Here is a 27,270-nt window from a genome sequence, read left to right on the forward strand (position 1 = left end):
CAAGTATTATTTACTGGAGAGGGATCCTCGAATAAATGCAATAATGTAGCCTAGACTACAATGGCATTAACTATTGGACGCCAAGCTCTGATAAGCTAAGCTTTTCAAAGCCTGGCACATCTCGCAATTTTGCGGTACCCACAGGTCTGTGGGACTACTTTTGCAATCAAAACAATGATACTCTGAGGAATACTTCAAAAATATGCTTAATACATGCAGTATGTCCTGAGTATTACCAGACAGACAAAGCGGTAATGCGGCACGGATTGCAAGTACATATCATCTTCATTACTGTTATTACAGCCAAGTGGTTGTTGATGCTTAGTGCTTCGATGAACTTTCAGTTCCACCTTAAATGTAAGGTTCAGGGTCGAATCTATGATCCTCACTCTAGTTTTAAACAGGTCAAGGAGGAGTAGGAGGAGGAGAGTTCAGCACTGGACCATTTGGCCAGTAAGAACAGTGCAGACTGCCAATCAGAGACTGGATGAGTGGGTGAAGGCAACACAGTACAGGACAGAGTGGATGTGGGGAAGGGGCAGCACAGACCAGGATATACAGCTGATAATTTTATTTGACGCAATTCAATTACCCTTTAAATACTGCATTCAATAAACATGGAGAGAATACTTGTTGATGGTAAACTACATTGCCTTACATGTATTTACTTAATAGTGAGTAACTGGTAACAATGGAGCATGTACAATTTTCTTGTGGAATCAATCCCTAGGTGATGACGCTGAGAGCTGGAGCTTACACACCGATTTATGTCTTTAGGGAACAATGGGCCTGATTCAGCAGTGTACGCAATTGAAAGTACGTACGCAGATCGGCTGTTTGTTCAGTACTGCGCATGCGTAATGCCTTCACTGTGCATGCGCTGCAATCACACTGTGATTACGCACGCAGATAGAAATTCATCACAAAGTGAGTGACAAGCCATAAGCATTTGGGGATAGTGATTGGGAAGTGGTTGCAGAAATGCAGGCGTGTCCGTTTGAACGCCGTTGTATAGGCGTGCATAAATTAGCCACTGCGATTGCCTATGCAGCTTGAGTACTCACTGCATGCGACGAGACTTGCAATTTCTGTGATGGGTCAGAACTGCTGTAATTGTGTGTTACAGGCCAATGTGAGAAAGCTGCAGTGGGTGTCTCTATGCTGGCTGAGCTGTAGCAGGCATTAGCATACTTTCACAGCTTCATTGCGTGTGATTACTCAGCTGCGATCGCTTTTGTGATCCATACTGAATAAGGCCCATTGTTCCCTATTCTGAGGTTAGTGCATTTTTACTTGGCTGAATGAACCTCAAATTGATGCACACTGGTAGAGTGGTGCCCAATGAGCCCAAAAGAGCAGATACTCTGAGCAAAGCATTTTTCTGTAAATGCAATAGATCCTGTGCAGCAGTGTACACTGAAGGTATACAAGGAATGAATATCCATCTGTATAGATGTTGCTAAGATAATATTGTTATAAAGTAATATTGAGTTTCTGAAGTAGCGATGTAGTAAAGTTCCAGCAACAATGTTTCCAGTAGCAGTGGGAACCACTTATACAGTATGTTTAAATATTGTATCAGCACAGTACAGACAGAGCCAGTAGCTGCAATATTTTAGATAAATCTCTCCATCCAATTTGTAAAAGAAAAAATAATATATAATGTAATATATATATATATATATATATATATATATATCTCGGTGTAGATATAGGTACATGGTTACGGGGCACCTCCAGGTAAAGGTACGTATTATTGACTGCATGTAATGTTGAACTCCATGCTAGGAAGCTCCCAGTGTCTAATAGTCAAAAGCTAGCTTACCAGTAAGCATCAAGATTGTGGTGAGAATAAGGCAGCAGCGGCGTCTCTTTAGTAGCGGTGTCTCATAAGCTGTAATGACTCTGAAGAAGTCACAGGCTTGTAAACCGCATACAAACAGGTGAAAAAGCTGTCAGGTATTAATCATACAGGTGTTACCACCGATTTGATGTAAAAACACTTGTTGGTGCACTGGCTATAATAAATAAATGTTGGTGCGGCACCTCGTAAAGGCAGTGGTTCTTGAAGCTGGTAGTTTCCCGTTCCTAGGGGTAAATTTACTGAAGTGAGAGTTTTTAGAAATGGAGAAGTTGCCCATAGCAACCAATCATATTCTACTTAACATTTAACTAGCACCTGCTACAAGATAATAGCTAGAATCTGATTGCTTGCTATGGGCAACATCTCCACTTCTAACAACTCTCACTTTAGTAAATATACCCCCTAGTGTCCAAAAATATCTATGTGTTTCAGTGAACCTGGCACCTTCATCAGGAGCATATGATGAATTCCTTCCAGTTGTCTTTTAAATAAGACAGTCCCCGTGTAATTAAAAATTATGTAATGAATTAACCATTTAGAGCAAATGTCTGTGTGTTCTTACACACAGATAAGATCACTTACTGTACAATGCTGCTAATGATTTTGCAATCATAGCAACAAATATCTAACACTATTAGACTTGTTGACTAAAAACATATCATATAACAATAAAAATTATTACATTCAGCACAATTTATAAACCCTATCATAAAACCTTATAATTATTATATTTGAGATATTATATTGTGTATGACCATAAAGCACCCTATAACGACTATCCACAAATATACCACTTATGAGCATATTTTTTTCTAGGCACATAATGCAGTCATTTGCATGTATAGATAAATCCACCAATAACTATACACATGAACCTTGATGTATAAATGTCGGCTGTTTGGTTATTTTAATGGCAACATAGATACATAGCCACTTGAGAGTAATTTTTTACCAGGCATCTTATAAGTAAAATGAAAAATACATCATCGAGAAAAATAAATGGATAAAAATTATATAATAATGTGTATAAAATAAATATGAACTATCTAAACCAAAATTCCAGTTCAAAATGGAATACTATAAGCAATTTTGATAGACTAGATGTACAGTATAATTACAGAAGGGGGGTGCAATATGTGTCAGACTTGAAAGAAGTGGCTGAATGAACTGAATTCCTGGTCCCCATTCAACTAGTTATGTAATATTCCGATATCCGTAATGTCCGCAGACCAAGTAGAGGAGCTATATACACAGCTTCCTCAAGGGAAAGCCATCCACAGAGCCCCTATCTCCAAAAAACCTGGAACCAGTGGGAATTCTTAGAAACTGTAGAATTAAAAATCTACTTCTACTATCTCATTGAAACCTTCTGGTTTTAATGTACGGATTTTGTGTATCCAGAAGGCCTCTTTCAAACATAATCTATCACCTCCTCTTTCAAGTTTACCTGCTTGTGCTGCTTGCTAGGGAGGAGGGGGCCTGTGTGGAGAACACACATGGGTCCCCCTCCACTCTTAATACACCCCTCGATGTGACTGTGCTTTAGTAAAAACATATACTGCTATTGTGGTCATGATTTGATCTTCCGGGTGACTGGAAATACCCTCTGCATTTGCCAGTGCAGCCACCAGCATAACATGCATCTTGAGTAATACCACAACATGACTTTGTGTCTGGCTGTTCTAGTGGAGTCAATCAGGCTGTGTTATATGTTATATTTTACTGGGTCGTTTTGCTGAGAAGTAGTTTTCCATGTCAGACCTACAGCCCTATCCAGATCCTCAGCAAAACTATATCATTTTTCTATAGGCTCCACCAATCCCAGGCTGCAGCAGCGTGCAGGTAAGTTTAATTTTATTATTTTCTTTTTTAATTCCTATTTTCTTCAGTGACCAGCCTGTGGTCTATTTAGCACACATGGCTGATCACAGGTCTGTTCTGACTGTCAGTAGGGGAAATGAGAGGGAAGCCTTAATAGCGCCAACTGAAGATAACGTTATTATCACAGGGCTCCCTCCACTATTTTTTATATAATTTAATTTTAGTAAATTGGGCAGATCACATTTCCCATTACAAGTATGGGAAATGTGATTTGCTTACTAAAAAAAATGCAAATTTAAGGGCTTGGAGGAGAATATTGCAAATTCACCTCCAAAGCCCTTCCATGCATTTAGGTAATAGTAAAAAAATATATTATTTATTAATAAATAAATAAATAAATACATTATTTATAAATTATTTATTAGTAATACTAATAATAATAATGACAATAACAATAATAACTGTATATATATAAATATATATATAATATATAATAAAGTCCAGGAATGATGATGTTCGTCCATGTAAGATGACGTTTTGCCTCTTTCTGAGTTCCGTTTTTTTGGAGAGAAAAATCCGAACTCAACATGCAAACTCGAACCTATCCGAGCCTGCACATCCCTAATATATATATATACAGTCAGGTGCGTAAATATTGGGACATTGACAGAATTTTGATATTTTGGCCTCTATTCACCACCACAATGGCTTTGAAATGAAACAAACAAAATGTGCTTTAACTGCAGACTTTCAGATTTAATTTGAGGGTAATTACATCCAAATCAGGTGAACGGTGTAGGAATTACAACGGTTTCTATATGTGCCTCCCACTTTTTAAGGGGCCAAAAGTAATGGGACAAACTAAACAATCCTAAATCTATCTTTCACTTTTTAATACTTTGTTGCAAATCCTTTGCAGGCAATTACAGCCTGAAGTCTGGAACGCATAGACGTCACCAGACGTTGGGTTTCATCCCTGGTGATGCTCTGCCAGGCTCCATATGCTCCATTTAATGTGCTTTATTGCACTTCTGAGGGAAAAAAGACGCCCTCATTCTGCACTAGCACCCTTCCTTATTGGTTTAAAAGCATGGAGTATGGTAATGTATATGCACACTGTATTAGTCACAATTCTAGATAAATCCTACAAGTTATATACTGTAGTGCAACTTTGGTTCATTTTTGGGGTGTGGGTCCCCCTGGATTGCATTGGTTAATCTGTCTCAGGGCACCGCATTATAACACATTTTCCTTTATAACACATTTTAACCCTTCACTGTGTGTGTTTAATATATATGTACTTCACTTTTTTATTTTCATTCTTTATATGCAGCTGTAGCTGTAGCTGCTCCTAACTATCTCTTCACACTGCACTTTTCTTACTATGGTGGTGCCCTGGGGCGGCTTGGCTGGGCCAGTTTTGGGGGGTCTTGTGCTCTGTATTTGAGCCCTAGTATGTTAGGGACCTACCCAAAAGAGGTTACCTGGATATGGTGGGTGGGCCCATAACCTTGACCATGATTATGTTAAAAACCTCTATTGATTGCAAAATTTTATTGCATTTATATATATTATTAATAATTTGGAGTTGTGCACCTGAGATTTGTCTGTTTCTGTATCTACTGCAAATGTCTTAAGTTCCTGCTTGTTCTTGGGGCATTTTCCCTTCAGTTTTGTCTTCATCAACTGAAATGCATGCTCAATCAGATTCAGGTCAGGGGATTGACTTGGCCATTGCATAACATTCCACTTTTTAGCCTTAAAAAACTCTTTGGTTGCTTTTGCAGTATGCTTCGGGTCATTGTCCTTCTGCACTGTGAAGCGCCATCCAATGAGTTCTGAAGCATCTGACTGAATATGAGCATATAATATTGCCTGAAACACTTCAGAATTCATTCTGCTGCTTTTGTCAGCAGTCACATCATCAATAAATACAAGAGAACCAGTTTCTTTGGCAGCCATACATGCCCACGCCATGACACTAATCTGGTCTTCCTGTTTTTGAGGCTCGCCAATGATTTACATCTTGTTTGATTGTTGACTTTGACACATATACACCTACCTCCTGGAGAGTGTTCTTGATTTGGCCAACTGTTGTGAAGGGGTTTTTCTTCACCAGGGAAATAATTCTTCTGTCAGCCACCACAGTTGTTTTCCGTGGTCTTCCAGGTCTTTTGGTGTTGCTGAGCTCTCCGGTGCGTTCTTTCTTTTTAAGAATGTTCCAAACAGTTGATTTGGCCACACCTAATGTTTTTGCTATCTCTCTGATGGGTTTGTTTTGATTTTTCAGCCTAATGATGGCTTGCTTCACTGATAGTGACAGCTCTTTCGATCTCATATTGAGAGTCGACAGCAATTGATTCCAAATGCAAATGTCACACCTAGAATCAACTCCAGACCTTTTACCTGCTTAATTGATAATGAAATAACGAGGGAATAGCCCAACACCTGTCCATGAAATAGCTTTTGAGTTGATAGTCCCATTACTTTTGGCCCCTTAAAAAGTGGGAGGTACATATAGAAACCGTTGTAATTCCAACACCGTTCACCTGATTTGAATGTAATTACCCTCAAATTAAATCTGAAAGTCTGCAGTTAAAGCACATCTTGTTTGTTTCATTTCAAAGCCATTGTGGTGGTGAATAGAGGCCAAAATATGAAAATTCTGTCAATGTCCCAATATTTAAGCACCTGACTGTATAAATGCCATAGTGACTTAAGGGATACTTTAGGGTTATATTTCTTCTCTATGTGTACATATACATATTACCAAATGGCAGCTTATTTATTTATTTCATGTCTTGTTTTTATAACTTTCTGCATAAGTTGTTTCTGGATTTCCCACAACTATACTGTTAATCAAATATTTTTTTTATTCTTTATAAAACTGAAGCAACACTAGTTGAGCTGGTTTTCATTTTATATAGATGATAGAGGTGCACGGGCCACAAAGGCACATTACATGCACTCTAAGAGCTGCAAATAAATGCAAATGCTTGTTTTACTCTTTCCCTGGTGTACAAGCATGCGTCTGAATGTACAAGGACTGAGACACCAACTTTCAGCGTCTCTGCACACTTTAATACTACTGGTGATTCTTTACATGCCACCATTAGTGCTCCATCGCTCGCAACATCGACACTTGCACCAGCCCTATGACAGATGCAGTTTCTCCATCTGACTCTGGCTGTTAACACAAACACTTTCACTGGTCCACAAGACTCCCATAACTCGCCCATGAGACTGAATTTTTTTGCATTCATTTCTAGCCACCTCCCAGTTGCCACCCAGGAGCACCCAGCACTTTCCCGCCCTATTTCTGATACCATATAGCAATAGTTTATGCATAGACTCTGTTGCACACTGACACCATTGGGACTTTTAGAATTTTGTATTGCTAAAAATCGCTTAACTATGTGAACACCGACATTGCATGTGACCCAGAATCAGGCCCAAGTGTACTAGTGTACTAGACAAAGTGGAAGCTGCAGGAAAACTAGATGATCATGATTATATAATCTCATATTTACCAAAATTATGAATATCAACACAATGTTTTCATTGCTATGTACTATAAATATTGTAATAATTATTTAGTTTTTATATATGGCGGAAGTTGGGGTAGATACTTTAGCAACAAATGCAGAAAATGTATATATTAGTTGAGTTTGTATTTATTAACAAAGGATTTGCAGAGGTGTACAGTATTTTTGCAATCCAATTATTTACCCTTATATGTCCTCTGTCCCCGCGGCCTATAAAAGTGCTGAAACCATAATTCTGTAAGGAAAAATCCATTGTTTCCACTTAACAGGATCCTCGACATTATTGTAGCTCGATAGCTCGATACAGAGTCAAAAGGTGAAGAATGTAAAAATGTGTCTTCGTTATAATTCATGTTTTTATATATGACTCCACTGACTCTGGCACCCATATAACCATGCAGTCTTGCACTATTCAATATGTAATCCTCCTGCCTTTCCAATATGACATCTGATGACAATTAAAGGCCTGGAGTTGAAACATTTGATGAGCCTCTTTGACCACTGGATGGGTTTAGCAGACTTTGCTCTTCCCCAACCCTCGTGCTGTTACAGGAAAAGTCCAGTCTATTAATTCAAAAGATGATGTGGGGCATGGGGCCAACTGTATACTAAGGACTGACTATGGTCAACCACCAAACCTAGCAGAAGCCTCATGACATGTAATACTCACTATTTATACTTTGCTAGAGATTATAGTAGTAAATATGCAGTTCTCTAATGCTGTCCAATGATTTAATATATGAAACCTATTGTAATTGAACAGACAAGTGTGGTATCAACATTGTAAATGTCAACTACATGGGTGTGGTATAATATGTCAACAGTCATAATCTCAACTGTCATCATTTTGACATAAGAATGTTTACATGGTCATGATGTCGACATGTTATCATTCATCTTGCAGACACTGATGGCATGCCGTCAAGTTAGAATTAAAGATGAGTGGTTCGGTTTTGGCTCAGATCTTCTCGCCATGTCTGGATCAAAGTAAAATGTGCATGCACTTGTCATCCATGACAGGAAATGCCAGGGTCTGCCCAGCAGCTGCGGGAGTGCTGGGCAAGCCCTCTATGTGTTTGGGACAAACGAGCACTATTTATTATGTATAGATACTTTGTAATGGTGTTATGTCATCCACAGTGCATGCAATAAACAACAATCTAAAATATAAAGTATATAAAATCAAAAAGCTTATAAGCAGAGAATATGGGAACAAATCCCAAAAAACATGTATATGTGTTTATAGCCCTTTTACAGGGTTAGGAGGAGAGTCTCGTTGCTGCGCATGAGATCACTGATGTTAATGCTCCGGTGTGCAATCAATGGAGGAGCTGACTATCCCCTGTGTGGCAAGAATGGTAGAGTGACTTGTGGTCATGCCTCAAAATGCACAAATCAGGGGGTGTGGCTTTTGGTGTGACTTTTGTAATGCCCAGGTTACTCAGGATGACTGGCAAAATCACGCTGCCAGACAGAGTAGTAGCGTGGAACCATGGCGCCCGGAGAAAGTGCATGTCGTAGCGCCCCCTCCCTTTACTTAACTGTGCCAGTGGGGGAATACTGAAATTAAGAGAAAAACAGCAAACAGTGGCAGTATCACGCTGGGCATTGAGGTCCCATTGGGGGAATAGAATGCTTCTGTGATGCACTATCTGACATTAAGGGATAGCTCCTTTGACACTGCTTTATTTATGTATAGCACCTAGCATCAGACTTTTATCTAATTTGAATCATTGTTATTAGTCAATAGAGCAGATTGTATTATATATTCTGATCATTTAACTTAAATTGGCAGAATACATGTGCTAGAGTGCAATTCTAAAGGGTGCACAGCTTATTACTGCAATTATGGCCATAAACAGCATTCACTGGAGTGGGAACACCTATGGCAAGCTCCATTCTCAGCTATGCTCCTACTTATCAAATATACATTGCACCTACTGTATATTAATGTGAGTACTACTAACCATGCTCTGTCTACCACCATTATTTCAAGTCTCCAAATAAAGTATTTTTTAAAAGACCTTTCAAATAACACTTTGTAGTCATGCCTAGGAACACCTCATTACTTTATATAGCAAAGCAGTGACTTTTTTTTAAACTCATACCTGCCAATAAGAAAAGGAGAGGAGAGGGGTGGTGACGGAAGCCAATAAGAAAGGAGAGGAGAGGGGTGGTGACAGAAGCCAATAAGAAAGGAGAGGAGAGGGGTGGTGACAGAAGCCAATAAGAAAGGAGAGGAGAGGGGTGGTGACAGAAGCCAATAAGAAAGGAGAGGAGAGGCAAAGAGCCGATCCCATGATAGATAGGGGAGGGAATTAAAGAGGTGAGAAGTGAATGTAATCAATCTGACAGGGGAGGTGACAGAAGATGATCACAGAGGAGGGAGGGCCGGAGGGGAGGTAATCTGGGCAGTTTGAGGGAGCATGAAATGTAGAAACAGATCTCAGATCCATAACTTATTTAGGATATAGAGCAAAAGAAACCAAGATAAAACTAACAGGCGGCCGTCATACTGTGCTGAGCCCCATGAATTCCAGAAACCTGTATGTTGCCCTCTGTCCATTTTGGCACCCAGAGCTCATGCTCCACTTGAACCGCCCTTTCTACTCCCCTGCTGCCAGAGCCAGTGAAGCTGCATCCAAGGACACAGCCACTGGCTTCAGCACACACAGAAAATGGTCTGACATGCCCCCATTTTATGGTATACTCCTTGTCGCCACCCCCAAATGTCAGTAGCATATCAATCATGGTGCTGCTTTGGTGCTCTGCGATTGATGTCACAGAATGACAGCTGCACATGTGCAGATGTGCAAACACTGGAGGTTTACATAAATATCGAATTTACATAGACGTGTGTAAGTGAAAGGAGACAAAAGAAGCAATAACAGCCACACCCTCTCTAGTAAATGGAGAGCTCCACAATGGATATCGGGCTGTGTGGCACATTATTGAACATTGGCCTGTGTTTAGAGGTAAGACAATTAGGGTACAGAATCATCAATGCTCCGTGTATAGACCATAAATCATAACAATATTTATTTCCGTTTATGTTCATTCGGATAACTCCAAAAAAATGTTACGGGTTAAATTTGATTCTCATGAGGATACAGCTTAGTGATAAAGGATGCTAAGGACAAGCAACACTGTAGGGAGTTAAAACCATCAGGAATAAAGGGAAACAGAATAACTCCAGTAGGTACAATTTAAATAAAGAGATTTTATATGTTGGAGTGCCTTTAAACATGTCACTATTGAAATCTCTTAGCTGGCTCTTTATATACAGTACAATCAAATAACACACAAACCTGTGTACATTTGTAGGACTAATACAGATGTGTCCACATACATCTGTCTTCTATGTGCTCCGTTACACATAATGTGCGAGTGCCGTGTGACTCAGTAGCAGTCAGCGTCTTTTCGCATGCATTTTTACCTTCAAATGTGTCTTATTTGCACAGCAATGAGGATAGCATGCACAAGCAGCTTCTGCTGATTAAAATGATATGCGACATGCCTATGTTCTGTGTGCGACTGCGGGTGTATCTGCATGCAAAATTCTAAGTTACAGTGTCGGCGGCTGTGACACTGTAAAATAGCGATTTGCAAGCAGATATGCTTTTGAAGGTAAAAAGTTGCATAAAAAAACACTCAGCGCTACTGACTAACACCGCGGCATGTGCGACTAGAAGGTCTGTTTAACGCGCAAGGAGGCTAAATGTATATGGACACACCTGTATACACTGCTCTAAAATAAGTAATTCTTACTTTCACATGTAAAAATATTTTGTTCTTATTTACAGTACATTTTCAGTTTCAGTTCAATTTCTATTTGAAAGACACCAACAGATTTTAATTTGGGAATTACAGCTACATATTAATGCAAATTTCCTAAATGTTTGTGCTAGACGAATCTTAACCCTTCAATTTCTGATACGGCCCAAGAGAATTTATTGCAACAATGAGACACTTTCCATAATGTGTAGTTGTGAAATGATTAAGAGGAAAAAGATGACACATTACGTGACCGTTTACACAGGAGTCGCTGCGAGGGTACTCAGCACCATGTTATGCTGTTTACAAACTGCTTATCACTGTGAAATAACTTGGCTAATCTTTGTAAACTGTTTGCTGAGAGCGAATTAATGATGCATTTGTTTAGCAAAATGCTTTCTATTCCTCTGCATCCCAAGCAGATAAATACACTGTTAAATCTATTTAGAAATAGTTTATTTGCACTGGAGATGCCAAGACTGATAAAATGCATGTTTAATCCAGGGTGGGTATCTGCTGACAGCTGCTAAAATGGTAACAGCCTGCATGACAAATGTCACTCGTACTTATTGTTAGTTACTTAAAGCTGCAATTGATTCAAGAGATACAGCATGCTGTAGTTCCAATGCAAAGACGTACACTAAAGGTGATCCAGTTTGATGAAGTTAACCTAATTTATAATTGGAACAGAATATTTTGCAGAGGTGCAAAGTTCAGATGTAACAATCTTTGAGTCCAGCCTTGATTTCACAATCTAGCACTATGAACCTGAAAACGTACCCTAAGAGCATTCTATCCATTCATAGTAGAGATGGATGGTTTGGTTCTACTCGGTTCCTTTTGCCAAATTAGGACAGGTTCGGATTTATCTTATTTGCTATCCAAAACACGTGCGAGCTGGCTAGCCAATAAGATGCCATTTTCTGATCTGAACATAACTGAGTAGAACCAAACTGCTCACCTATAACTCAAGATCAGGAGAATAATACAGCTTCAGCTCTATAAGCTTAAGCAGATGATGGTTCACCACTCGATCCGATGCTTGAGTGTGTACTTTTGCAGGTTGCAAGGAAAGGAACCCAGATAATGATGCTGGTTGGCCAAAAAGTAGTGAAAAATGGATTAAAGTATGGCTAAAAAATTTTTATTATTCTTTGCAAAAGCATTAAGTCAGTGCAATCAGTTGTGAGTTCTAGAATCTCTTCACGTATTGACCATTACCTATTTGGGCCTCAATAAAACAAAAGGTTGGGCGTGGATCATCAATTTAACAGTGAAATTTCCTATCAATTATTTAGATCTTAGAAAATGAAGTCAGGAGGTCAGACATTTTAACAAGACAACTTGGCATGGGAAATGTGACCTTGAATTGTGTATTAGCTTTTCTAGTGTTTCATTTCTGCCAAAACAGACACTGAAATCTGTACCTGCTGCACTGACAGCAATTACAGGAATGAAACTGCTGAGGCATTTTCGGAAAGTGATGGGATTTGTATGGTGTACAGAGAATTACTCTGTTTGGACCAAAGGTCAGAATTTATATGGCAGCCAGCTCTGCATTTATATACTACCATTGTTTGAACAGGCAGTACCATCAGAAAGCTTTTCAAAAATATGCAGAGAGATTTATTTATTTACTATGGTGCAGGTTTTTAGAAGTGAAGATGTTGCCCATAGCAACCAATCAGATTCTACTTTTCATTTATCTAGCACCTTCTAGAAGATAATAGCTAGAATCTGATTGGTTGCTATGGGCAACATCTCCACTTCTAAAAACCCACACTTTACTGAATATACCCCAGATTGTTAAGATTTTTGCTGTTATCATGACTTGACATTTAGACATGTGCACCTGTTTTGTTACATACAGTATCGAGTGTGCTAGCTTAGCTTTTTGGAGTTTTGCAAATTGCCCATTTTTGCACACATTTGCAGAGACAGATTGCAAAGGTTGTCAGAGGATTATTAGAAAAAGTTGGACAGCAGGGGTCATAGTGCTGTACAGTACATTGCCTTCATAATTGTAAATTCCAAAAAATGTTAACTGGAAGTGAATATTTTTCTCCTGATGTGCAGGGATTCAGTGAGACATTACAATTTAGGAACAAGGGCTTTTTCACAAGGGCTTAATGAAGGAAAAATCACATAAATCCATACTTGCCAACTCTCCCTCATTGTCAGGGAGACTCCCTGAATTAACAGCAATCTCCCTGTCTCCCTCATTTCACCTTACCCCCATTATATTTATAACACTGTTATATAAAAGTAAAAACAGAGATATATATATTCAAATGGAATCATTAGTATAATTTCCCTGCATTGGTTATAAGGCACAATGATCCCTATGGTTACATGTATTTTCTGAGAAGTATCAGTGTGTTTTCATCAACAAGTAGATCTTACTAACTGCTTTGGGGCTCATTTACATGTGGATGTAAATCAATTTTATGACACACCTCTAAGATGTAGCAGTACACGCCCACTTTACCGCTGGTGCTGCTTTCACAATCTCCCTGAAATGCTTTTTCAAAAGTAGGCAAGTATGCATAAATCTACTGCTTTAGACTCGGTACACACTATGCGATCCATCTTAAAATATATATATATTGTTCCAGTGTGGATAAGAATGATATAAAGTGTGGATTGCATATTGTGTACGCCCGATCGCATGTGCCTGCAGGTATCATTCCATCGTATCATCCCATCGGCTGGGTACACAATCATATAGTGTGTACCCAGCTTTAGTCTAACTGAGTGGCAGATCAAAGCCCCCAATATTCTTAATAGGGACTGCTGTCTGTCTCTATTTGTCAATATGCCTAGTTGCTTTATCTCTTTCGAAGCATTAATCCTCTATAGCAACCTCCAACCACTAATACAGCCGTTTTTGCACAAAAAAGGCTCTACGCATATTTGATCTTATTGCCGTGCATGCACAGATTCAGAAGTTGCAATGAAGTTACAGTGACAGCTATCACTTCACTGTTACACTCGTCACAGGAACAGCTTCTTGTCGTAGCTGCTGTCCTGGCACAAGCTCTATGAGTAAAAATGAATTCCTTATTGCCACGATATGTGGTAATACGGAATGATAATTAACAAAACACAATCACATTTTTTAATAAATAGGCCCCTAAAGCTTTCTCCATACATTGCATAGCTGTTCTGTTTTCTTCTCTATGTATTCCATAGGACCCTCTTTGCCTCTGCTGTACTGTATGTTGAACAGATACTCACTCTGTAGCATATAGAAGAGATTCCCCCTCCTCTGTACATTGCACAGTCTCCCTTCTGCAAGACATTGCACAGATTCCTCCTCTGCAGTAGGTTGTATAGATTCCCCACTCTGCAATATATTGCACAGACCCCCTTCTGCAGAAAATTACAGATTCTCCTCTTCAGTACATTGCACAGATCCCTTTCCCCTCTACAATAGATTGCACAGGTTCCCACCCCCTGCAGTACATTTCACATTACCCCGGTCCGCAGCACATTATACAGATTTATCTTTCTCTTCTCCTGATACAACTTTACACAGATATCCGCCTAGGGAGCACATTGTACAGATGTTAACTCAAAACTTTGCTTTAATTTTATGATGTAAAGAAAGAACATTGGAGACATGAAGGTAAAGTTAATAAAATTATATATATCCTTGTCCTTGAGTTATTCTGGATTCTTAGGACCTCATTCAGAGCCGGTCGCACAGAGCGTGCGGTCGGTCTGAATGAGGGGAGGGCCTCTTGAATTTTCAAGACGTCCTCCTTTGCGGTGGTAAGGCTGTGGGTTAACACTCACAGCCTTACGACCGCCTAAGGTGATGGTCGCGATGGTCAAGACCATCGCGACCATCGGGGCTTACGACGAGACCCTAGGGTAGGGTCTCCCTTGTCATAAGCCCCGGAGAGCTTTCGGCTCTGTCTGAGCCGGAAGCTCTCCAGTGGGGCCGCACCCAAACGGTAGGCGTTCCCATGGGAATGCCCCCGTTTGGGCTGCCACCCCCCCGGCCCGCCTTCCAAACAGGGCGAGCTGTCAATCAACATCGACAGCTCGCCCCCTTTGGATCGAGACCTGCTACGACCGGCACTGTCGGTCGTAGCGGGTCTCACGCATGCGCACGACGGCGCTGGCGCCGTCCTGCGCATGCTCTGTGGGGGGCCATCGACCCTGTCTGAGCGCATCGGCGCTAACGACCGGGTCTGAATGACCCCCTTAGGTTCCTTGGCTATGGTGGAAATAAAAAGTACAAGCAGACCCTATGTATCCTTCTGTATCCTTCAACTGATAAAAAATCAACCCGTAACCTCATAACAAAATAACAAGTACATGTGTGTCATACTGTAAATAGCTCAATCACAGGACTAATCAGAGAAGAAACTTTTGGCAGATGACTGGAGATAAAGGTGCAAACACAGTAATTTAAGGTTGAAGAGGTATTTAGTGCTAGTGTCTTTTTGATATGGACTATAAATATTTCCTTTACACAAGAAGATGCCTTAGAGCTTATATTGTAAAACATTTTCTGCATTTCAAAAATAATTGTTATGTAAAAGTTATTTTTGCTATCAATCAGATTATGATGTTCTTAATTTACAGTCTTAATAGGCAGCAGATAAAACATAGAGGTCTGAGCTGGCATTGCATACCAGCAAGATGGCATCAAATAAAACCAACAGATAGGACTGCGCTTTCTTCTTCACCTGAGAATGTTGCAGAATAATCCGGTTTATGTTATAACAATTGGGGAATATATATATAGATATGTATATACAAAACTACACACCATATATTGATGCTGCTGTCCAAAAAAAATTAGAGGTCACCTGTGAGTTAGATATCTAGAACAGTAAAGATAAAACAGCACAAAGCATTATGTGTATAGAAATGTAGCACAAATGTCAGTGAAGTTTATCATATTTATTCCCAGTACTGGGACTTGTGTATATAATATACCTTTTTCATTGAATGCCAGATTTTACCAAATACTCAATTGAGTGCCGGTACTTCTGTTTACCATGTACCTCCTTTTTTTTTAATGTCAGGTTTTATATTTATCTATTTTTTTCTTTTATTGTGAGGTTATAGTTGATTTATGTTATGTGAATACATTTTATGTTTTTTATATACAGTATATCCACCTTTGTGCTACATTTTTATACTCACAATGTTTTGTGCTGTTTTACATTTACTGTTCCAGCAAGAGCTACTGCGGAAGGGAAGATTCTGACATTGGGCAACAAACCCATTGAATGGATAAAGAGTGGAGGCTGGTTTTATGTTCAACTAATTGTCATTTTCCATAATGTTTTGTCCATTTCAATGAACCATCAGAAGAATGATAATCCAGTCCTACCACTCTTTAAATATGTTGTCGGGTTGTAGCAGGTTAGTTGGCAATTTGCTTCCCCAGCTTTCGGAGAATATAAAATTTAGATCACTCTGCCCTTCTTTATCAAGAAGATAAAACTAGTTTCAAAAGTTATTTTAATTTCTCTGTGGGCAATGTCCTGTGACAGCACAAAGGGGTCGTAGAAAGCGAATGAGTTATATCTAGGGATTGTTCAAGCCTGAAGGTTTTTTGTTTGATTCTTTTTACTTTTAAATCTGTTGATTCATTTTATTTTCATTACAATATCGAGAATATGAATTGACGTTTTAAATCATTTACATGTATTAGTTATGTTAATTAAATGCCTGGTGTGCGCAGTCAGGTGTATATTTTTGAGATGATGATAATATTATGAGTTGAAGGAGGGGTGCATGTAATTATGTTTTAGCTATTTTGCAGGATGATGAATGTATTCAACTAGACACAGATCACGCACCTATCAAAAGATTTATACAAAGCTTTCCCCACCAATATGGCTCAGTACACCCAGTGTGATTTGAATTATAAATAATAATGCTGATCAGGTCTCAATGTGTCTAATTACTAAAGGATCAGAATGGCTGCAATGAACGTCCTCAATGACCTTCTAAGTAGATTGCTGGGTTAAGACCTACAGGGATTTATGCTATGTAACCAAGACAATGGACTGAAACTACAGTTCTTTTTTCATGGAAAATGTTTGCAAAATCTTTATTGTTGGTAGAAATTTTTCAAAAAACAACAACTTATTTATGGTGGAATTTTTTTTATAATTTTAAATAGAACTTATTAGTCAGAAAGAGCTTTTCAACAATTTTGTAGATATTCCACTACTCAACTAAATATGAGATGACTTATAAGGTTTAAATGTTAGTTCTGGACCATCCAGCCAAGCATAAAATAATTCATTCCGAATCATTCCAAATTGTGTCACTTAAGTCGACATCATCAATGAACCCTGAGGGGAGGTCGGAGGTTTTGCTGGCAACAACTCAGAGACCGGAATAGCCACCCTATTATAAAAGCTGTAAAATAGCAGTAGGTAAAATATTTATTCGATATGCAACAGGTGTTCTTATTATTAATTGCTTAATTCTTGCCTTGTTGTTTATTGACTGATAAAAGCACACATCTAGAAGTCAATACCAGAGCTGAAATGCTGATAATACTCTTGTATGTATCACTTTTAACTTATCTAAAGGTGACATTTGATGAAGTATCAAAATAATTCCCAAGAGCTTACCATTTTTTTTACACATTTTAAACTTATCTGCATCTTATGATTAATTAATTTTGAATCCAATATTGCTCACATTATTTGTATACATGAATATTTAAAATCCTAACTCTCGTATCAATTGTAAGCCTGATTCTAACAGTTCCCCCAATCATTTTACAGCAAAAAATAAAGGTGATGCAATCTAACACAATCCAGCTTTAATTAGGAAACACAATCAAGAAATAGAAAAAGCATTAAATAAAAAAAGCATTATGAGTGTACAAATGACAATCACTAAGGGGTAGATTTCTAAAAACCTTTTAAAGAGGACCAGGTGTGGTGTTGCCCATAGCAACCAATTAAATTCTAGCTATCATTTATAAACTACACTGTAGAATCTCCCCCTAAATGTATCTGGGATGTACTGAAAGGTCCATAAAGGGAAGTCACCTGCAGAAAACAATATTTTGAAATCATAAACCAGCTTTTATTTATTGTCAGATTGCATGATCATATGAAGCAAGTTACTGGCACAGCCAGAGTTGGGTGTACTGTAGTGAAGGCGTTCCTAGCAAAATATGAACCAGGGAGACATCTGATGTAATACAGACACACTCTAATTTCCAGTAACAGAAATTATTCTTTGATGACCGGTATGTACTGTATTACAGACAATCTCCCTCCAAAATACATGACAGTGTCCCTTTTGATGACCAGTATACAGTACAGACACTTTCTGCTGTCCAGTAACAAATGCAGACCCCATCAACTCTTATACTGTATAAGACTTGGGACTTGCCTGGGGGGCAAGCAAGCACACCAGCACCAGCCCATGAGTAGTGACTCAACCTTTAGAAATGGTATTAGGTATAGAACACAGGTTAACTTAACAGTTAAAAGGCCCCCCCCACCCCTTTTTTCCTTTTTAAGAAAATGAGTGTTCCTCAAATGAAAATGCTACTTTTTGCATTGCCCTATTAATTACAATGTTACTCCTATAGATATAATCGATGGAGAACTCTATTGATCAAATATCAGGAATTAAGTCCTGTCTTGTTAGCGTTCTCCTCAGTGCTTTTTCCAGAAGCACTAGGAAAAACTTTTTCTGTGACTATAGCTACTTTTTATGTATGCAGCCTACCTTACTCCCCAAGGCAATCTCTGATTTATAATAAAGTGTTGAGGATGTAGTAGGGTATGTTAATTCTAAGTGCCTCCACACAGGATAAGTACAATTAATTTGATACATGCAGTACAATTTACAAAAACATTTAGCTCAGAACAGTGCCAGATTAAGGCCCTCTTGGGCCTGGAGCTGAAATTTATGAAGGGCCTATTGTATGCTGCTGCAGGAGGTGTGATTACTGATATGGGAGTGTGACCAGTTATGTGGGGGTGTGGTCTGTGCCATGGGGTGTGGCTAGCACCATGAAGCATAGCTACCCGCCTACATGCAACCATCTCAATCTCCCTCCCCTCTTTGATTATATAAAGCATACACCACCTGTACTTAAAAAAAAAAATGCAAACTATGGTTTAAAGTGCTTTAACAGAAACATACCTGAAAATTGCTAGTTTTTCAATATTTACTGTTGAACAAAGTAAAAGGTGCAGAGCATGAAATAATAAATAAACTAAATAAATATTAAATAAAGCTAAAATATGTGATCTGAATATTACTTAATATACACATTATTAAATATTAATATATATTAAATTAAATATGTTAACTGTGACTGCAAAAAATGGCTCCATAAGTACGGGACCAAACTGTGAAAAGGTACACTTTTTGGAATTTGGTACATAGGGGTCAGACCGTAGTCCCCACTGGGGACTGCAGTCCCCTAGATAGATAGATACTGTAGATAGATAGATAGATAGATAGATAGATAGATAGATATGAGAAAGATAGATATGAGATAGATAGATAGATAGATAGCTAGATAGATATGAGATAGATAAGTAGATATGAGATAGATAGATAGATAGATAGATATGAGAAAGATAGATATGAGATAGATAGATAGATAGATAGATAGATAGATAGATAGATAGATAGATATGAGACAGACAGATAGATAGATATGAGATAGATAGATAGATAGATAGATAGATAGATAGATAGATAGGAGATAGATAGATATGAGATAGACAGATAGATAGATATGAGATAGATAGATAGATCTTACCTCTATGTCTATCTGTTATTACCCTGTTTTGTTCTATCAATGTTTCCAATTGTAAAGCGCAATGGAATATGCTGCGCTATATAAGAAACTGTTAATAAATAAATAGATAGATAGATAGATAGATAGATAGATATGAGATAGATAGATAGATAGATAGATAGATACAGTTGCAAGATCCAAATTTTCAGCAGGATGCATACAGACATAATACTTAATACCCACACTGGACCTACTACCATGGTGCTACTTCATCGCACATGATGACGTCAAAGGTCTCACGAGATTCAAGCGACACGGAGCATCCACACTACAAGTGAGCTGTAAATAAAGAGTGTGAATGGGATCCTGCTGCACAATTGTTGGCCCAGTGTCAGTATTTCAACTGCAATAGCAAGCCAAACCAGGGGCGTTTCTAGAGAAGAGGGGGCCCGTGTGCAGTCTCCGACACGAGCCCCCTCTTCTCCTACCGGCGGCCGGCAGCGCACTGAGCTGTGCGCGGCCAGCGCCGGAGTTATACACTTTGGGCACTAGAGTGTGCCCAGAGTCTATTGTGTATGCACAGGTCACCAGTAAAATGGCCGCTGCGGCCATTTTCCAGTCGTTTTACAGTGCCGGACCCCCTTACCGACGTGGGACTTCAGAGAGGTAAGTAATATTATGGGTGCAGGGTGTGCGGTACGGGGCCCCCCTGGACCCAGGGGCCCATGTTCCCCGAATACCCTGCACCCATTATAGATACGCCCCTGAGCCAAACCACTGCGATCACAATGCAAACGCAGCACTACATAAGGACGCCCACTTTACCATACACACATCCGTAATACTTGGCAGAATAGTGAAACCAATCGGTACAACTGAGTACCATCACAGCCTCACGCACAGTTGCACAAGCCCTGACGTTACTCAGAAATTGGTAACAGCCATGCACGCTATGAGTCTTCACACTGTGGCGTGGGAACGCGTTGCATGCCTGCGTTTCCCTGACCCCCCCTCCCCCGTGCCACCACCCACAAATTGCACTTCCTGTCAATCACTCTGTTATGGATCTGCATAGCCTCTGCGATCGCAGTCCCGATCGCAGTGGCCACTTAGTGCACTGAAATGCGTATAAATGTATACACAGCAGTAGCCAGGCAGCAGGACTGACATGCAGCTTACCTCAGGACTGCTGCTGCCAGCTGCTGTGTCTGCTGTCTGCTCGTGCTTGTGGCTGGTGGACATACTCATAGACGGAGCCGGGCTACTTCAGGCTTTCGATGCGATGGTGGCGGATGGCATCTATGTGATGTCACATGCAGTGCGTCACGTGGCGCGGAGGTGGAGGCACCGCCGCCAAGTGACTGTGAGTTAGTGGCGCTTGGAGGGCAACTAAAGCCATCCATGCACCTCCATCATGTTTTTGCTTCGGCTTCTGAGCCACCGGTGCCACGGGAGGGGAAAAGGAGTGTTGTGGTGCGTGGCTGGGGGGCGGAGCCTCGGACAGCCACTGGCAGGCTGTGGAAGTGGGAAAAAAATCCTGTCTAGCGCACATAGCACAGATTTTTCTGTGTGGGCCTATTCTGATCGTGGGCCAGGAGCTGTAGCTCCATCAGCCTCATTATTAATCCGGCTCTGGCTCACAACAATAAATGGACAAGCAAGGTAAGAATTTTATCTTATTTTACAGGAACATGCCATCCTGTCAACAAGTGATCTGTGCATACACAGAATCTGTACTGCGCATGGGCAGATCTGTGTCTGCGACAATAGTCAGATTGCCCCCTAATGCTCACCTAATGGGTGAAAGGAAGGGGTGGTGTGTCACCACCCCTTCCTTTAACCCATTAGGTGCGCATTAGGGGGCAATGTGACTATTGTCGCAGACACAGATCTGCCCATGCGCAGTACAGTGTCCCAGAAAGCAGTGGCATGTCGGTCACATTTTCTGAATGTGTCGAAACCAGTAACTGCGTCCTTGGAAGCAGCTTCACTGGCCTCGGCAGCTTAATTTTCAAAAGACACAGAGTAACTGGAGGGCTACACAGATGTCCGATGGTCATGCAGTTGATCCGACGGCTACATCTCTGGACACAGCACTGGATCACAGAAGCCAGCAATGGGCGTCTTATTACATAGGACACCTCCTGAAGCTTTTGCATATTATAGCACAGTCGCTGCATTCAAAGACGCAGCGACTGTGCTTCTCTGTACATCTCTAAATCAGGCCCATAGTCATAACTGGACTAGAATCCATCACTTAGATCCATCATTCGGTAATGATGCTCTGGCTGGGCACTAATTTGTCCTGAAGTACACTGTAACACTGTACTATGGCTACTTGTACTTTTCCTTCCCTCAGTAAGCTTATTTTTTATTTCACCTGAGCCCTTGTAACCTTTAACTTCCAGTTTACATGGAAACTGCCCATACAGACTTTTATTTGGAAACTGCCCATACAGACTTTTATTTGGAAATTGCCCATACAGAGTATTATTCCCCTATGGGATATATAAATAGTCTTTAGTGAGTATCCCTAAAATAGCCAAGGGTCTGCACTAGCTACTGTATGTGTGTCGCAGTTGTGGCTTGTAATGCCCTTCCTCTCTCTGACACATAAATGGAGGTTATGTATGAGAATGCCTTTTTTATTTGGTGAAGGGGTTACCTCTATTTTTTTTGAGTCCATACAGTGTTCCCTGGGATATGACAGGGATTAAATTGTGCTGGCCCGGGGGGCAAATGGCACCATGCCCCCCGGCCCAGTCCGCCCCTGCCTCTCTAAGTCAGTGCTTCACAAATCCAGTCAGCACTAGTGCATGCTTCCCTGGTCTCCTCAGAGAATCACCAGTGAAATAATCAGAACCACCTGTGGATCTTTCAAAATGTGATAGTCTGTAATGTCTTTCCACCAGCAAAGACATAAGGAAAACATGCACTGTTAGTGTGTCTCAAGAGCTGGATTTAAGAAGCACTGGTCTAAAGCAGATATTAAGCAGTCACTAAGAACATAAACCCTTTCCCCTTTGTCCCTGACCAGACAGTCTAATAAGAATAAAGGATCTCAAATTCTGGCTGCAAAACTGGAAGCTATAATAGAAAACAGTGGATGAAATGGTATGCAGTCACAATGTCTCCATTCAGAATGTCAACATCATTAATGTTGACACCTGCAATGTTGACATTGACAGAATGTCAACATAAGAAATGTGAACATTGTCATAATGTCAACATTTCCAATAGGCTTGGGGTTAGAATTAGGGTGAGGGTTACCGTAAGAGTTAGGAATACCGTTAGGGTTAACATTAGGAATACAATTACATGAAAATAAAAGACAACAATGCTGACAGATGACATGCTGTATGTCAATAGATCAAAACAGATATCAGGGTAGTAATTAAAAGTGTGCAACCAGTGCCACAGCACAGAGCACAGTGCTCTGTGGGTGGCATCATCTCCGCCCCATGGCCCTTGTCACCCTGAAGCCAGAATCACTGCTGCAGCACCACCGGAGCATCATTTAGATGCTCCAGATAGGCAACCAAAAGTGTATGCAGCTGGTCTGGAGCATCCTTATGACGCTTCATGTTAGCACTGCACTTACCGGTGCTGCCGGACCGCCCCCTCCAAGCAATGACGTCATTGTCACTTAATATCCTCTATTTTTTAAAACAATATCAGTTTAAAAGAATAAAAAAATAAGATAATAACTTTTCTGTAATGCATCCTGACTCATACACATTTCTTAACCTTACAGTAGCCTTTGACTGTGATTGGACCATAGCCCTGCCAACAGGTGATTCCAATTAGGGCTACTACTAGTTCTATAGCTCCATCAGAGTGGTATCCTCAGGGTGATTAAATATAAGGCTCAAGTGCAGCACAGATTAACCCCACACTCTGCTTGTGTGGCTTCTTGGCACCAATTATCGCCTAATTGCAATGTTGATGTATAATCATTGCCTTCCTGACTGACAAAGCTCATTAATACCCCTTTTACACCAGAGCTAAAACCCGGGTTATTGTAGGGTTAACCTGGGTAGCTCCTTGGTGTAAAAGGTGACAGGGTTGGATTCATGGGTCAAGTGACCCGGCAATCAAACCCACGTAACTTGCAGAGGTTAACACGGGAATGACCCATGAAACCCTGCAGTGTAAATGGCGCGAATCAGGTGATGATGACCTGGAGCATGCCGCATGCCGGCCGATTGTCCGGCTTCAGTGGCGCTTGGAGATGACATCATCTCCAAGCATCCACTTCCACGCTGGAAGAGCCGGGTCACTGCAGACCCGGCTCCGGTGTGAACTGCGCCGACTCGGGAATATACTTGGTCGGCACTGGCTAAATTCCGGGTCTGATCTGGTTTGGAACTCTGGGCCTGATTCAGACCCACTGGCGAGCGCATAGCGCTCGCAATCGGGTCGATGTTTGGCCCCTGCGCATACGATGCCTCCAGTGTACGCATGCGCAAGCCCCAGCGAGCGACGGCAGCTCTGTCGCTCCGGGGCTTACTACAAGACGGGGCGGCTTTCGATGTTGATTGACAGCTCGCCCCGTTTTGTAGGCGGGGAGGGGGGGCGGCTGCACAAACGCAGGCGTTCCCTTAGGAGCGCCTGCCGTTTGTGGGTGGCCCTACTGACATCACTCGTGATGTCAGTAGTGGACTTCCTACTCTATTAGAGCAGGAAGTCCACTCGGGCTTGCAGGAGCCGAGACCCTACCGCAGGGTCTCGCCACAAGCCCGATGGTCGCGATTATCGTGACCATCGCCAGGCCGCTTGCACAAGCTGTGGGTGGTCACCCACAGCTATGCAAGCGGCTGGAGGCCGAAACATAAAATAAAAAAGCCCTGATTCAGAGCGAGCGCTCGCAAATAGCGAGCGCTCGCAAATAGCGAGCGCCTCTGAATCAGGCCCTCTGTTCCAACCTCTGGGTCAGACCTGGAATTTAGGTATAAAAGCGGTCTTAGTAGCAAAAATACTGGAAATTTTACAGGTTATAAGCTAAAATATTAGAATAAACTGTGCGCACATTGACCGAACGGAAAATCCCATATATTCCATAAGGATGAAAGTAAGTGCAGTTTAGGCACAAATCTCTAAGTGTGTGGCAAAAGCTCTTACAAATAATTTAGCATTATGCTGCGGGAGGTGCAGTACTAAACAATGTCTTTAAAACTCTTAATGCTGCATAATTAATGCCCTACTCCCTTCACATTCTATTAATGTACAGCATTATAAACTGCATTGAATCTAATAATCCCATAGACAATTCAGCCAGTAGAAATGTTCCATTTAGTTTGTTTCTGATGAATAAAAGAATGTAAAGAGTAGCTTTTAGCAGTGACCACAGCATTACTCTTGCAATAATGTAATGTATTAGATACTATGACTACAAGTGTGAAAGGAAATACTAGCAATAGTCACCTACAGAGTTACAAAACTTTGTTTCCAGTTGTACAATAAGTTTATTAATTTTGCAGTTCCCTGTAAGTAAACTAAAAAGCCCTGATAATAACATGTGTGCATAAAGTTTCATTGTTGTCACTGGCATTTCCAAAAAGCAATAACACATAACTCAGGGCCTGATTCAGACCCGCTCGCGAGTGCTGAGCGCTCACAAGTGGGTCGATGGTGGCCCAGTGCGCATGCAAACCGTCGCTCCGGGTCTCGTACCAAAGGGGGCGTGCTGTCAATGTTGAGTGACAGCACACCACCTTTGGTGGGTGGGCCGGGGGCGTGGCTGCCAAGACGGAGGCGTTCCCATGGGAACGCCTACCATCTGTGGCTGGCCCCACTGACATCACAAGTGATGTCAGTGGGAGTGCTTTCGGCTATGTTAGAGCCGAAAGCACTCTGGGGCTTGCGGCAACGAGACCCTACCACAAGGGTCTCGTTGCAAGCCCAATGGTCGCAATGGTCTTGACCACCGCGACCATCATCATGGCCGCTCGCCATAGCTGTGGGTGGTCACCCACAGCTATGCGAGTGGCCAGGAGGCCGCTCTAAAAAAACAGAAGGTCGGCCCTGATTCAGAGCGAGCGCTCTGTCAGAGCGTCCGGCTGTGAATCAGGCCCTGAGTTTACCCATGACCAAGTCATTAGAGATGAAACCTATTTTGAGTTTAATAAAAGGGAGATTTATCAAACCCTCTAAAGAGGACAAGTGGAGTTAATAAGATTATCTTGTTCATTCTTTAACAGGCCTGGACAACCTGTAGCTCTCCAGCTGTTGTGAAACTACAAGTCCCAGCATGCCATTCCACAATTTTAGCATTCCCTAAGAGCAAAACTGTGGCAGGGCCTGCTGGGACTTGTAGTTTCACAACTACTGGAAAGCCACAGGTTAGTCAGGTCTGATCAATTAAATTATAGGTAGAATCTGATTGCTATGGGCTTCACATCCACTTGTACTCTGGAAGGTTTGATAAACGCCCCCTTAAGAAACCTTATACAAATTCATGCACAAACTCAGTGCACATAATGGTTAGATTAATCAAAGGTCTTCTACTACTTATTGTGTATAGATGTAAAACCAACAGTCTAACATAAATTATACGAAACTCAAAGAGGAAAAATATCCTACAAAAATTAACCTCATGCTTTTCGTAAATGAAGGAAAATAAATGTGTATACAAACCCATGAAGTGAAAATCTACCTAAACAACTTAGATAATCAATACAGTAATATTATGACCACAAAAATCCTTATAAATAAAACAATACTTTAAATTGACCATCTGTCTAAAGTAGAATGCAATCAAAGCATGAAGTCCTACCCAGATGGTGTTGTCATGGTGATACGGTCTCCAGTTACGTCCTGTATCACTGAACATAACGCTAAAACGTGTTACCCAGTCTGAGCTTCCAAATCTGCCTTGTGTAGCTGCCCCTGTTATATCAAATCTTTCTTTTAGGTCAATCTGTAACCATTGGTTTGTGTTAGACTCCAGTGGGGTCCAGCCTCCAGCTCCTACAACAATAAACAGAAAACAGATAAATACAGAATATCATATCATCGTGGAAGAATATAATGATTGCATTGTTTTGCACTGTAATTTTCTGCAAGAGAAAAAAAACAATTACTGTATCAAATCAAACATATTGAATTTCCTTTAAGTGGTCTTTTCACTAGTAATTAACATGTTCTCATTTATTTACATACAGTTTTCTAGAACTGCTTATTGCAGGTTACACATCTACAGAGGAGTTTTTAAAGGACACTTGGAATAGTACATGTAATATCGGACAGGTGGGGCACAGGCTAACCAATAGTGAGCTGAAGGTGACATCACATGCTCAGTCCAAAGCAGAATGTTTCCAGGCAGTAAATTAGGTATTTGGGTAAGGGTGGAAAAGGGATAATAAACAATTAAACAAAATACACATATTTGTCCTCATACACTTAGCCTCAATACGGCAGGTGGCGCAAGACACCTGTACAAGGGCTTGTGTGACTCAGTTATTTGTCCCAGCTCATACAGAATAATAAATGTAACACAAGTATAGGCACTG

General features: G+C 40.7%; 1 protein-coding gene across 1 annotated transcript in view; it reads right to left on the bottom strand.

The window, feature by feature from the left end:
- CNTNAP5 (contactin associated protein family member 5) overlaps window positions 1-27,270 on the bottom strand; it is a 621,635-nt gene that overhangs the window by 490,964 nt on the left and 103,401 nt on the right. The window contains exon 3 of the mRNA XM_088473678.1: window positions 26,535-26,728. Within this exon, the coding sequence (XP_088329804.1) occupies window positions 26,535-26,728 (194 nt within the window). The remainder of the gene's footprint in view (window positions 1-26,534; window positions 26,729-27,270) is intronic.

The sequence above is a fragment of the Taudactylus pleione genome, unplaced genomic scaffold, assembly GCF_031769625.1.
Source record: "Taudactylus pleione unplaced genomic scaffold, aTauple2 ptg000138l, whole genome shotgun sequence".
Taxonomy (NCBI): Eukaryota; Metazoa; Chordata; class Amphibia; order Anura; family Myobatrachidae; genus Taudactylus; species Taudactylus pleione.